The 13,496-nt window shown below is 51.4% G+C and overlaps 1 protein-coding gene across 2 annotated transcripts in view; it reads left to right on the top strand.

The window, feature by feature from the left end:
* Window positions 1-13,496, top strand: part of Col5a1 (collagen type V alpha 1 chain) — a 150,961-nt gene that overhangs the window by 38,971 nt on the left and 98,494 nt on the right. For both annotated transcript variants that reach the window (XM_075985567.1, XM_075985568.1), the window contains exons 3-4: window positions 1,811-2,024; window positions 2,725-2,887. In XM_075985567.1, the coding sequence (XP_075841682.1) occupies window positions 1,811-2,024; window positions 2,725-2,887 (377 nt within the window). The remainder of the gene's footprint in view (window positions 1-1,810; window positions 2,025-2,724; window positions 2,888-13,496) is intronic.

The following is a 13,496-nucleotide window of genomic DNA, read 5'->3' on the forward strand; positions in this document are numbered from 1 at the left end:
CCTCCAGGCTGCTATAGAGACCACTCTGGTGCCCACTTCCTACAAGTGCCCACCAGCAGCATGGCTAACTGCTCCTCAGCCGGAGGGCCTTCCACCGGGCACGCATGCCAGTCCTCGCTGTCCACCAGCACCAGCTCAGGCTGAGACCTCTGTCTTCCCTCACATCCCTGAATAGCAGAGGCTGCAGTGTGGTGCCCAGGGCAGCAAGGCAGTGCTGAGGGCTCACTTGCTGCGTTCCAAACAACTTCCTGGCTGGAAGTTGAAGCAAGGCTAAGCAGGCCCTCAGTGGAGTCTGTCTTTTCTAAGTAACCACACAACCATCATTATCGACTATCGGAGCAGCCTGACATTGCCATCCTGAGCCCAGCAGAGCTGGTCGTGCTGCGTAGCACACCAACGGGTCCCTGCACACCCAGCCTCTTTACAGAGGTACCTGACTTGGGCACTGGGTATGCCAGCGTTGCATGTTTCATGTCAGAGTCTGAGGGCCCCTTAGTGAGAGACGTCGTGATCCCTGGGAGTGTTCTTCCACTGCCTCCCTACCCCACCATGCCCTGTGTCACTCCTGGGGCCTGAATAGTTTCACTGCCAAGAGCTCTCGCTGTCTTCACAAGATCTCCCTGCCCGTGTCTACATTGGAGGTAGGAAGGAACCGCAGTCAAGGGTCCCCAGTACTCCAGGTCCTAGGACATCTTACTTTCCCCTCAGGATAGTACCTGCAGCATACAGTTCTGTCAGCAGAGGGCGCCCTTGGATAGCGTTGCACGGGACCGGCACACCCTAACCTGGCTACAGCGGTGTCTAGTAGACTTCTGGGTCAAATAGTTGACCTTGTTCCAACTCTAAAGGAAGAGTGGGGATAGCCAGACACTCCTGTCCTATCCCAGCCCGTACCTCAGACTCCCGGTCCTTTACAGAGAGGATAGTGCACCTGTTTCCATCAACCTGTTTCTGCTGACACCTTGCTGGGTGTTGCCCTCTGAGGCATCTATAAGGTACATGGGTCAGGGAAGGAAACATTGTTTCTAGATTACTTTTCCTCACACCCCATCAGCTCCAGGCTGTTGGTGGCGCAACTTCTAACACAGGAGAATAGTTGATGCCTACATAAGGGGAGGTGGTAGCTGAGGTCTCACCTAGTTTTAGTTAAGGGTGGCATCAGGTGTGGATTCAGGTACCCTTAGGGCCAGCACAGAGGCTTACTGTGTTGAAGGGGGCAGGCCCTCCTGTTCAACATTAATAGATATTTGTTTTTCTTTAAAAATTAAATTTAGAGTATTTTTAAATTTATTTTTACCTTTTCTTTGATTTGCATATTGACAAGGAAATCTCAGAAAGTGTGAGTCTAGGATTGCCCCAAGCCCATAGTCTCCCACCTTCTTCTCCTCCTCTCCTCGGATCCCCTGTGATTGACACTGAATGGGACACACTATGCCCAGGCTTCCATGCAGTGGGAGACACAAAGATGCTTCAGAAGCTGCCTCTATCGAGGGCAGCTCTCAGTCCAGTGGGCCCTGAGTAGGACTCTTAACCAATGTGTGGAGGTGTAGGATGGAGTCCAGAGAGTGAGGCTGGAAGGGCCACTGGGGTTGGCTGGAGAAGCTTGCATTTTTAAGTATGCCTTGAATTGGCAGCCTGACCCCTGGTAGTAGAGGATGCTGTGGAAGCTTGACCTCAGGCAAGTGAGCTGCAGAGTGGTACCACACGCGGCTGGGTTTGCCGGCTCTCTAAGCTGGCCTATTTGCTGCTCGCCACGGTTGGCCAGGGTTGAGGTTCTCCTGTTTCCTTCTCACCCTGTCCTCTGTTCCAGAGTCTGATTTTCCGGAGGACTTCTCCATCCTGACAACCGTGAAAGCCAAGAAAGGCAGCCAGGCCTTCCTGGTCTCTGTTTACAATGAGCAGGGCATCCAGCAGGTGGGGCTGGAGCTGGGCCGCTCTCCCGTCTTCCTCTATGAGGACCACACTGGGAAGCCTGGGCCTGAGGAGTATCCACTCTTCCCTGGCATCAACTTGTCAGATGGCAAGTAAGTATCCTGTCGAGGGAGGGATTGGAGTTGCTGGCTAGGCAGCATGGGGCACCCTGCTGAGCATGGGTCCACCCCTGAGCCCTCAAACTCATACCTTCCATGGGTACCCCAGGAGCTCCCAGGGTTTGCATCTTAGGGACGAGAAGTCTGTTTCTCAGGGTCTGGGTGGACTAGAGAGAAGGTTTCTTGTATTTTACATCTGTCCCCAAGAAGCGCCTGCATTACAAGTGCTCCTCCCTGAGTCTAGCCTGCTTCACTGTAAGTAACCAGGACCCATGTCAAGACTTCACAAAGCAGAACTTTTAGAAACTCAAAAGAACCTTCCCAGTCGCAGTCAAAGCTGAGGGCAGTTCCTAACAGAGACAACTGAGCGAGGACAAGGGCTCTCTGGTTTATAAGCACTAATTTCTTGTTGTCTACCGACACTCTATAGTCATGATGGGGAAAGAAGCCTGCTGTAGCCTTCAAAAAAATAGTTCTGAAACCAGTGGATGTGATCCCTTCTGGACTCTTAGAGAGTGTCTAAATGACAGTGAAATTCTCATGTGATATTGCCCAGACTTGTGTCCAGATTTGCCACTCAGAGGCTCTGCAGCACACGGCCCTGGATGCACTGGCAGGATACTGCCACGAGGCTACACCTTGGCCTTCTGCAGTGTGTACCCCTTTCCCTTCCTGAGTACCTGTTCCTTTGCAGGTGGCACCGAATTGCTATCAGTGTCTACAGGAAAAATGTCACCTTGATCCTTGACTGTAAGAAGAAGATTGTGAAGTTCCTCAACCGCAGTGACCACCCCATAATAGACGTCAATGGCATCATCATGTTTGGCTCTCGGATTCTGGATGATGAAATATTTGAGGTAGGCATGAGATAGGCATTCCCCCATGCCACTTGGGACACTTGTGGGCAAGCGGTGGCCCCTCCTATAGGGACACTATGACTACCGTGGGAGACCCATCTCCTCGGTTAGGGACCAGTTGGACTCTCTTGCTTCCCACAAGATGCTGTGGCCTGTGAGTGGAGAGGCCAGACTGGCTGCCATGTAGGAATCATGCAGGGATGGTAATGACTGCCCTTTTCCAAGCAATTAGTCCCTGTCTCCTGGGTGCCAGGCTGGGGTAGACAGAGGACACGCAAGCCTGCTCTGACTGGCACTTTGTGATGGGCAAGGATCCTACTGACAACTTTTGAGTGGACTTTCAGGGCAGAACTAAGCCACGTAGCGGGACTGTCAGGATGTGTAGTTGATTCAGTGTGCGTGTGTGTGTGTGTGTTTGTGTGTGTGTGTGCGTGTGTGCATGTGCGTGTGTGTATGCTAAGTCAGTGGTGTTCCAGCCTGGTTCAGAGCCTGCTTCCCTGGGAAACACCCGAGAGGCAGGAGGAGGAAGCCCAGCAGAGCAGGGCCTGGGGCCTGCGCTCCAGTCCGCAGAGTCCTCTGGGTTCATGTAGAACTTGGAAGGATGTTGGGAATTGTTTTGCTTCAGGAAGAAGGTTGAGTGCCTGTGCAGGTGTCTGGTGGTCCCGGAGGGTGCCAGAAACCAGGTGAACTGAGACAGGACCTGGTGCCATCTCTGAGGTCTGATTCCCACGTTCATCTGGAGCCAGAGCCCTTGGGCTAGAACACTTGGTCTGGTTCCCTTTCTTTGACATATCTGGACTTTGTGGAAAGGTTGGTGGTACAGGGCTCCCTGGCTGAAGAAGTTTGATATTCATCTGGAAAATGGTCTCTGAGGGTTATCTTGGCTCTCAGATATCCCCCTCCAGGGGTTGGGCAGGACAGAATGGGGCAGTACCCTCCTAGATTCCCAAGTACCACGTGAATGTCATTACTCACTGTGAATTTGCCACTGTGTCTGGCTGAGGCGTGCCGATGGCCTCACAGCTGCATGAGTTCTAGAGCCATGTCCCCTCAGACGCTCAGGGCCCAGCAAGCTGGATGCAATGTCCAGTTGACCTTAAGCGCTCTGTCTGTATGTAGCTTGTGGCCCGATGTGGAATTGCAATGTGACTGCCACATGGGTCACATTTCTGTGAGAAAAATGGCTCGTGGTGGAGTCGTGGTAAGGAGTGCCCAATGAGTGTGAGTTTCACTCACTGCGGAGGTTAGGCCTGAGTCTGCCAGGGTGAAGATGGGCTGTAGCAAAGAGTTATAGAGATTCTAGAACAGCCAGCTGCCCGCTGGGGAAACAGGGTGGCCCTCCAGGAGAAGATGGGAGCAGGGCGTGGTTGTGTCTGCTACACTCAGCTGCCTTTCAAAGGCTGATTTCTAGGACACTGTAGCCCGGGGCTTCTGCCAGGTGGGATGGGCACATGGGGTGTGTAGACAGTGCCAAGTCCTCTAAACCATGGAGCTGCTCTCACTGCAGGCTTCTGACCAGACTTGCCCAGGAATCCGGGATGAACTGGAGGGTGGCTGAGTGTCCTCAGCTAGACAGAGGTGGCTGCTGGCCTCTTCTGGGGAGCTGAGACTGACAGCTGGCCTAGGGGTCAAGTACCGATTTCACTGATGACCCCGTGGAAGGATCTAGGCAAAAAACTGAGATTCTGGCAAGTGCCAGGGCTACCCTGGAGAGTGTGAATAAGAGGAACACCTGAGGAGCCAGTGAGAGAACTCTTAGCCAGTGGGGCCAGGGTGGCTCCTGCCGTCCAGTCTCTGGTGACCAAATTCTTGAAGGCAGGCATGTAAGGGCTTCCCAGGGCTGAGCAAAACATCAGGTCTGAGTCCTCTGTGCACTGGTGGAGTCAGACTGTGCCAAACACTCGCCATTTTGCAGGGTGTGCCAGCGTGCCTTTTATCATCAAGTTTCCGGAAAAAGTTTTGCATCCTGTAAAAAAAAGTGTGTGTGCACATGTGTGTGTATGTGTGTGTGCGTGTGTGCATCTGTGTGTGGCTTATGCATATACATGTGTTCATGTTCATGCATGTGCGCATGAAGGCCAACAGTCAATGTCAAATGTCTTTCTCTGTCACTCTCCACCTTGTTTTTTGACACAAAGTCTTTCACTGAGCCTGGAGCTCACGGGGTTAGCAGGACTGGCTGGTCATGAAGCTCCGTGAGTTCCACTGCTTCTGCTTCCCCAGATCCACTGTGGCAGGCGCGCACAACCAGTGCTCAGTTCTCGGGCTTCAATCTCAGGTCCTCACGCTTGTGTGACGAGCATTTTATTGACTGAGCTATCTCCTCAGCCTTGCACCATCTTAAAAGGATCCCCAAACAAATCCTATAACGGAGCAGCCAGTACTGTTCTCCAGAATGCGTGGGAAGGTGCCGCCGAAGCTCAGGGAACTAGACCCAGCTCAGAGGTCTTGGCTGGATTTTCGCCATACCTGAGGCTCAATTTTCCCATCTGCAAAATGGGGACAATAGTAATATGTTTGTGTGCATGTATATGAAAGTGCGTGTGTGCCACTGTGCAATGTGCAGAAATCAATCCACGGAAGGCATACACACGCGTGGTCCACAGCAAGCTCTCTGTCGCGGTTACCAATTTGTGTTGAGAACGAAGACAGGTCCCAATTTGCAAACCCATTTGGATATAGATACTGCAGAGTCCAGTTTTGCCTTTGTCTTTCTCTTGCCACGCACAGGGAGGGTGTCACCACGCAACCGAGGAACAGCAGGTTGTAATGCTCTCACCGCCCCGCATTTCTGGCGAGCTGTTTGCTCCTGCCGTGGAATTTGATTTGAAGGAGAGAGGCTGCCAGAAGCCAGGGATTTTTGTTGACCACAAGTTGTTAATAGTCTGAGGGCTGTGTTTTCCCAGCCCCAGGGTTTCCTGGCTGTTAGCTGTGCTCACGGCGGGAAATTGGACCTGTCTTCCTTAATGAAGACCAGCTAGGGCAGCAAGGCAGAGGGTGGCCAATGGGGACTTTTCCTCCTCTTTGCTTCTTATGGGTGTAATGACAGGGGTGGGGGCCCGCCTCAGCTTCTCTATGTCTCCTCGCAACTGAGACAGGAATTTTATCCCTTTTGAAATAGAAGTGATTTAACTCTTTGCTTTCTAGGTTTCAAATAATAGTGCTTGCTTTTTGCTCATTTTCACAGCCTGACTTCTCTAGAGGGTTCTTGTTGGAAATCTCCCACGGCTGTTTCTTCCCACAAGATTCTTATGCCTGTTGAAGGCAGTTTGTTCCATAGCGCTCTGGATTTGGGAGTGGGAGGGTGCTGGCGCTGAGGCGGAGGCCAGGCTGCTGCTGGCACAGGCTTGCAGGGCTCCCGCTCAGCACCTCTGCCAAGCGGATTTGCTGAACTCCACATGGCTTCCAACGGGCCTCAGAAAAGCTGGGGTGATCATGGCCCCACAGAGACGTTTGCGCATCGTGAAGACACTCTGAAGGAGACGGTCATGGAGGAGACTCCCAGAGCCTAGGTAGAGGCTTCTGCAATGCGTCTTGTTCAGCTCTGTGGCGTATACATGTTGAGCCCAGCTGTAGTGGCCTTGGCAGGCAGTCTCTGGCAGCTGCTGGCTCCCTCGGGCACAACCCCTTTGCCTCACTAGCTTGGGTCTGAATCTTGGGGTTTCGCTGATGTTCAAGGGAGGCTGTGATAAGCCACTCAGAGAGGAAGTGAAGGTATGCAGAATGCAGATGTCAGCTCCTCCTGGGTGGCCTTCAGGTGGTCTTCCTGGTTGAGGACTTGGAACTCAGCATTCACATCTGTAAAATGGGTGAAATCGGGCCACCAATTGGGTCATGCATTGAGGACTGTGTGAAGGGCCTGCTCAGAGACTTTGGGGAACCATGCTGAACTCAGGCCCTCTGGTTGTCAGAGCTGTGGCCCTCCTGGCCTGTTGACGGTGGCAGGAACTGCTTTCTCCAGGAAGGCAAAGATAGAGGCTGTCCCACCTCTGGGTTTTTCAGAGTCATCTAGTGAGTAACTGTGTTGACTTCCTCTCAGAGGTAGGGAGGGAACAGAGCCCTTGGCCCATCCCCTTGCCTCCGTCTGAACGGAGAGACCACAGAGAATGAATGGATACAACATTGCTGTAAGCCTGGTCCTAGTTATTGCTGCTGGGACACCAGGGCCCCAGCTTTGCCGTGCTATCTCAGAAGCCCACTGTGAAACATGGGCTATGTTCTCATCACCGGGGCCTCACGCTGTCTGGGTCCGGCGAGATTACTAGGATTTCACCTGTCTCCCTTGCTCACTCAGGCATCTCTAAGCCCATGCTGGTTTTTCCTGAGGGATATGTTGTTGAGGTTTGTCGCTTTCCTGGCAATGCGCCTGAAATCTGAGATGCAGGAGGTGCTGGGTAGGTCAAGGCCCACGATTCAGAAAATATGTGTGTGTGTAGGGGTTGCCTCAACCTCCCCCATGCGGACAAACATCCTCTTCTCATCCAGGAGTAAGCTTTGGGGATTGGAAGCGGGGTGCAGCTGTCAGGGAAGGTGTTATCTGTATGGTGGAAGTGAGCTGCTCTTAGCCAAAGCGTCTTTGTAGCCAGACTGTCAGCAGCAGCGAGGTGCTGGGAGCTGAGGCCTCTGTTCCCATCTGCGAGCTTGCGAAGCTGGCACCAAGAGTTGAGCAACTTTATCAAACGTCCTCCGCAACTCTGAAACTTGGGGTTTCGCTGATGTTCAAGGGAGGCTGTGATAAGCCACTCAGAGAGGAAGTGAAGGTATACAGAATGCAGATGTCAGCTCCTCCTGGGTGGCCTTCAGGTGGTCTTCCTGGTTGAGGACTTGGAACTCAGCATTCACATCTGTAAAATGGGTGCAACATGGCAGAAGGGGAGACTCTTCTCCAGCAGTGTAGCCTCGCTCTCGACCTCTGCCACTGGCTTCTGTGATCCTTCATTAGCCAAAGTCACCAGAATTCCTGGTCCTGTCAGATCTGTGAAGCCCAGAACCTTCTAGAAAGAACCAGAAAAAACGTCTTTCCAGGATGGAAGCTCATTGCATTGACTGTCTTGCATGACAGTTAATGACCTGCCAATCACTCTTGACTCCTCCTACTCCCATCATCCTATTTCCCATTTCAACCTGGAACTTGAGGCCACTCTTGTTCTGCTGTCTGCAGGTTGGGGCCTGACCAGTGTTCGCGAGGGAAGGGCAGAGATGGGTATTCTTTCCTGATTCTAGGGCCCCAAGGTGGAAAGGCCTGAAGTGTGCCTTGAAGGAGGGCCATGGAGGAAACTGAGGCTTCAGGGTATGGGGAATGGCTGGCTGCAGACTCTGGGCCAGGAGCCAAATGCACTTTTAAGCTGTTGAATGTTTCAAGGGGCAACAAACCAAACAGACTGTAAACTCAACTTTCACTGTGCACCCCAGTTGCTGGCGGTTACCCCCTCCAGACCACACCTCAGCGTTTGAAGAAGGCCAAGTGTTTACCTAATCCTGGCTTCCCTGTTTCCAGGAGCCCGGCTTTTCCACTGACGTGTTTTTTCCTGGAATCTGTCTGAGACAGGAACGGGCTGTGCTGAGGAGGCGCTTTCCTCGTCGGCCAGCCCATGGAGCTCTGGGGCCGGCCTTCTCAAACAAGAACAGTCTGAGAGTCATCCATCTTCTATGTGAGTGGGGAGATGTTACCGTGGGGCCCCAGAACCGGGTCCAGCTTCAGCTCCGAGTCTAAAGCCTCTCCCACTTTTCCTGCCTCCCACCCATCCACCAAGGGCCTTCCCAGTGAACTTCAGTGGTCCCAGGCATTCAGCTCAGGCCTTTTGCTGAGTGGGATGCCAAACCAATGAATAAGGACTGGTGTCACTGGGGAATGGAGTGACATGAGAAATCACCACAGAGAGCTGGTCCCAGCCTGTGGGATTTTGCCAGTGACGGCGGACAAGCTACAGAGGCTCAGAGAACAGCTTCCCCTGTCCAGCTATCGACACTGTCCTATGCTTCGTCTCTGTCATCTCTGTCGGTTTGGATGACACACACATCTCAAAAGGTGCCACAGTGAGGCACGAGGTGCTCTCCCCACTCTGAGCGCAGCCAAGGAAGGCTGGTTCTGACTCTGGTTGCAGAGAGCTGTGAGGTCACTATCCATAAACCCCTCTGATACCATCTCTGTGCCCTAGGCAGCATCCATTATGATGTTTACAGTCCAGATGGGACAGTCTGGGCCAGCTGTTCCTGTGATCTGGCTTGAGTCCCTGTTGCTACCCAGTGTAGTTGTAGCTGTGGCCATGTTGGACATGCTGCTTGAGACTTCTCGCCGACAGAACTGAGACCTATGTTCACATAGCCCTCTTGTGCTACTCTAGGCCCCCGCGCCCTGACCTGTACATGGGAATATGGAAGCTTCTAGAGCAAAATGGTAGGACCTGGGTTCAGTTACAAGAAAAGAAGCTTCAAACCCAGGCTCTCAGCTGTCCATCCTGGTCAAGTGTGCGGGTCACACTTCCTCCTAGGGATTTCCCCAAACCCGGTGGTCTCACCTGAAGACCCTCAGCTGGACTCCATCCACACAAGGCTCATTTTCGGTCAGGTCATACTCCAGAGTTGAAGGGTCAGAGCTACAACATAGCTTTGGGGCATCAGTTTAACTCATGTCTCTAAAGCATCCTGAAAAAGGCCTCCGCTGGTCCACCAGAGCACGCACACCTCAGTGCAAAACACTGGGCACGCCTGAGTGGCTTCCAGATCCACCGCTGTCAGGTTTAGGAAGAGTTTTGTTGGGCTCAGGAGCTGTCACCAGCCTGTGCATGGCTGGCCGATGGCCACACAGCGTTAGTCATCTAGTAAATTGTTGACTGGCAGGCAACCAGACGGGAGGTCTCTGCTTCTGGAGACCCAGTAAGGCATGGTACTGAGGCCCTGAGCAGCAGAGTAGAGATTCAACCCATCAGAGGACTTGCCTGACCCTCGAGGGTGTCAGGTTTGTTCCATGGAAACTGTGAGCAGCGGCCATCTCCCAGGAGACAGGGTCGACCTTATGTTGGAAGTCAGGCCTTGTCCAGTGACATCACGCTGGGCTGGCATGCAGCAGACATTCTGATCTGGTCCCCGGGGACCATTGTGGCTAAGGAGATCTAGGAAGTTAGACCTCATTTCACCGAGGCACACAGTCACTGAGGGAGGGGACCAGGGCAGACAGGGACACGTGTAAGGGTAGCAGAGCAGCAGGAAGGGCACATGGCTGAGGAACTTGGGGGAGCCTAGAAACTGTTATCAGGTTCTGGCTATGACAAATAATGCTGCTATGAACATAGTTGAGCACATGTTCTTGTGGTACGATTGAGCATCCTTTGGATATATACCCAAAAGTGGTATTGGTGGTATTGCTGTGTCTTGAAGTAGGTTGTTTCCTAATTTTCTGAGAAATCGCCATACTGATATCCAAAGGGGCTGTACCAGCTTGCATTCCCACCAGCAACGCAGGAGTGTTCCCTTTTCCCCACAACCTCTCCAGCATAAGTTGTCATCAGTGTTTTTTATCTTGGCCATTCTGACAGGTGTAAGATGGAATCTCAGAGTTGTTTTGATTCACATTTTTCTGATGGTTAAGGATGCTGAACATTTCCTTAAGTGTCTTTCAGCCATTTTAGATTCCTCTGTTGAGAGTTCTCTGTTTAGGTCTGCACTCCATTTTTTTAAAATTGGATTATTATTTTGATGATCAATTTCTTGAGTTCTTTGTATATTTTGGAGATCAAACCTCTGTCCAATGTGGGGCTAGTGAAGATCTTTTCCCATTCTGTAGGCTGTCATTTTGTCTTGTTGACCGTGTCTTTTGCTTTACAGAAGCTTTTCAGTTTCAGGAGGTCCCATTTATTGTTTCTCTCAGTGTCTGTGCTACTGGGGTTATATTTAGGAAGTGGTTCCCTGTGCCTGACTTTCCTTGGGGATGGACTGTGATTGGGACCTGTAAGATAAGATAAAAAAATAAACAAACAAAAAACCCAAAAAACAAATCCTTTCCTCCTTAAATTGCTTTTGGTCAGAATGTTTTATCACAGTAATAGGAAGCAAACTAGGACAACATCACCCCCTTCGCACACACACACACACACACACACACACACACACACACACTCACACACACACACACTCACACACTCATACACACACACTCACACACACTCACACACACACTCACACACACACACTCACACACACTCACACACACTCACACACACACTCACACACACTCACACACACACTCACACACACTCACACACACACACTCACACACACTCACACACACACACTCACACACACACTCACACACACACACACGCATACACACTCACACACACACTAACACACACACACTCACACACTCACACACGCACGCACACACATTCACACACACACTCACACACACACGCATACACACTCACACACACACACTCACACTCACACACACACACACTCACACACACACACACACTCACACACACACTCACACACACACTCACACACACACTCACACACACACACACTCACACACACACACACGCATACACACTCACACACACACACTAACACACACACACTCACACACTCGCACACGCACGCACACACATTCACACACACACTCACACACACACGCATACACACTCACACACACACACTCACACACACACTCACACACACACTCACACACACACACTCACACACATACTCACACACACTCACACACTCGCACTCACACACACACTCATACACACGCACATTCACACACACACTCACACACACACACTCACACACACACTCACACACACACACTCACACACACTCACACACTCACACTCACACACACTCACACACACACACTCACACACTCGCACACGCACACACATTCACACACACACTCACACACGCATACACACTCACACACACACACTCACACACACTCACACACACACACACACTCACACACAATCACACACACACTCATACACACGCACACTCACACACACTCACACACTCGCACTCACACACTCGCACACACACACACATTCACACACACACACTCACACACACACTCACACACACTCACACACACTCACACACACACACACTCACACACACACACTCACACACTCGCACACGCACACACATTCACACACACACTCACACACACACGCATACACACTCACACACACACTCACACTCACACACACTCACACACACTCACACACACACACTCACACACACACTCACATACACTCACACACACTCACACACACTCACACACTCATACACACACACTCTCACACACACACTCACACACACACTCATACACACACACACTCACACACACACACTCACACACACACTCACACACACTCACACACACACTCATACACACACACTCACACACACACACACTCACACACACACTCATACACACACACTCACACACACACACACTCACACACACACTCACACACACACACTCACACACACACACTCACACACACACACTCACTCACACACTTTACAGGTTGTTAGGAGGCTGTTGGGTTCATGTGGGTATCCTGTGGGGTCTGGGTTTGGCCATACTCATAGTCCTGGCTCAAGTCAATATGTAGCCTTCTTCACATAGCCTCACCCACATCACCGGGTTCAACACCTCCCATGCTGATGGAGTAGGAGACCATGGCCAAGCTCTGAGCTCCATCATGCCTGTCTGGACCATTCAGGAAGAATCCACATGGCACAATTGTGCAAACGGTCCCCAGGAAGCCTAAGGGCTGTTTTTCCTCCTGGAGACTAACAGTTATGACACAGAGTTATTCACCTGTGTCCATAGACTTCTAGAGAGTGGGACACACTGAAAGCATGGGAGGAGGAGAAATCAAAGCCGTGTGCATTCCCTGCAGGCTTTTATGCTGAAGAGGGGCGTTCAGATGATGGTGATGACAGTAGGGAATGGTTATGGTCATGACTGGAAGAGTGGTGGTGGTGTGGTGGTGCTGGTGGTGATGGTAATAATGGTGGTGGTAGTGGTTATTGTGGTGATGATCTTGGTGATTATGGTAGTGGTGACAGTAATCTAGATGGTGGTAATGGTGGTGCTAGTAGTAATAATAGTGGTGATGATGATGGCGGTACTAATAGTGGTAGTGGTGATGGTCATCTTGGTGATGATGGTCTTGGTGATGACAATGATGATAATGAAGGCACTAGTGGTAATGGTGATGGTGATGGTGAAGGTGTTGGTGGTAATGATGATGATGGTATTGGTGGTGATGATGGTGGTCTTGGTGATGGTAGTAATGGTGATGACAATTATGGTGAAGGTATTGGTGGTAATGGTAGTGGCAATGGTGAAGGTGTTGGTGGTACTGATAGTGGTGATTATGATGGTAGTAGTGATGGTGGTCTTGGTGCTGCTAATGAAAGTGGTGATGGTAATGGGTGGTGGTGATAATGGTGGCTTAGGTGATGGTGGTGGTGGTGGTAATGTTGGTGGTAGTAGTGGTGATGATGTTCTTGGTGGTGTTAGCAGTGGAGGTGGTGATAGTAATAGTGGTAATCGTGGTCTTGGTGGTGGTTGTGGTGATGGTGGTGGTGGTGA

This window comes from Microtus pennsylvanicus, chromosome 9, assembly GCF_037038515.1.
Source record: "Microtus pennsylvanicus isolate mMicPen1 chromosome 9, mMicPen1.hap1, whole genome shotgun sequence".
Lineage (NCBI taxonomy): Eukaryota > Metazoa > Chordata > Mammalia > Rodentia > Cricetidae > Microtus > Microtus pennsylvanicus.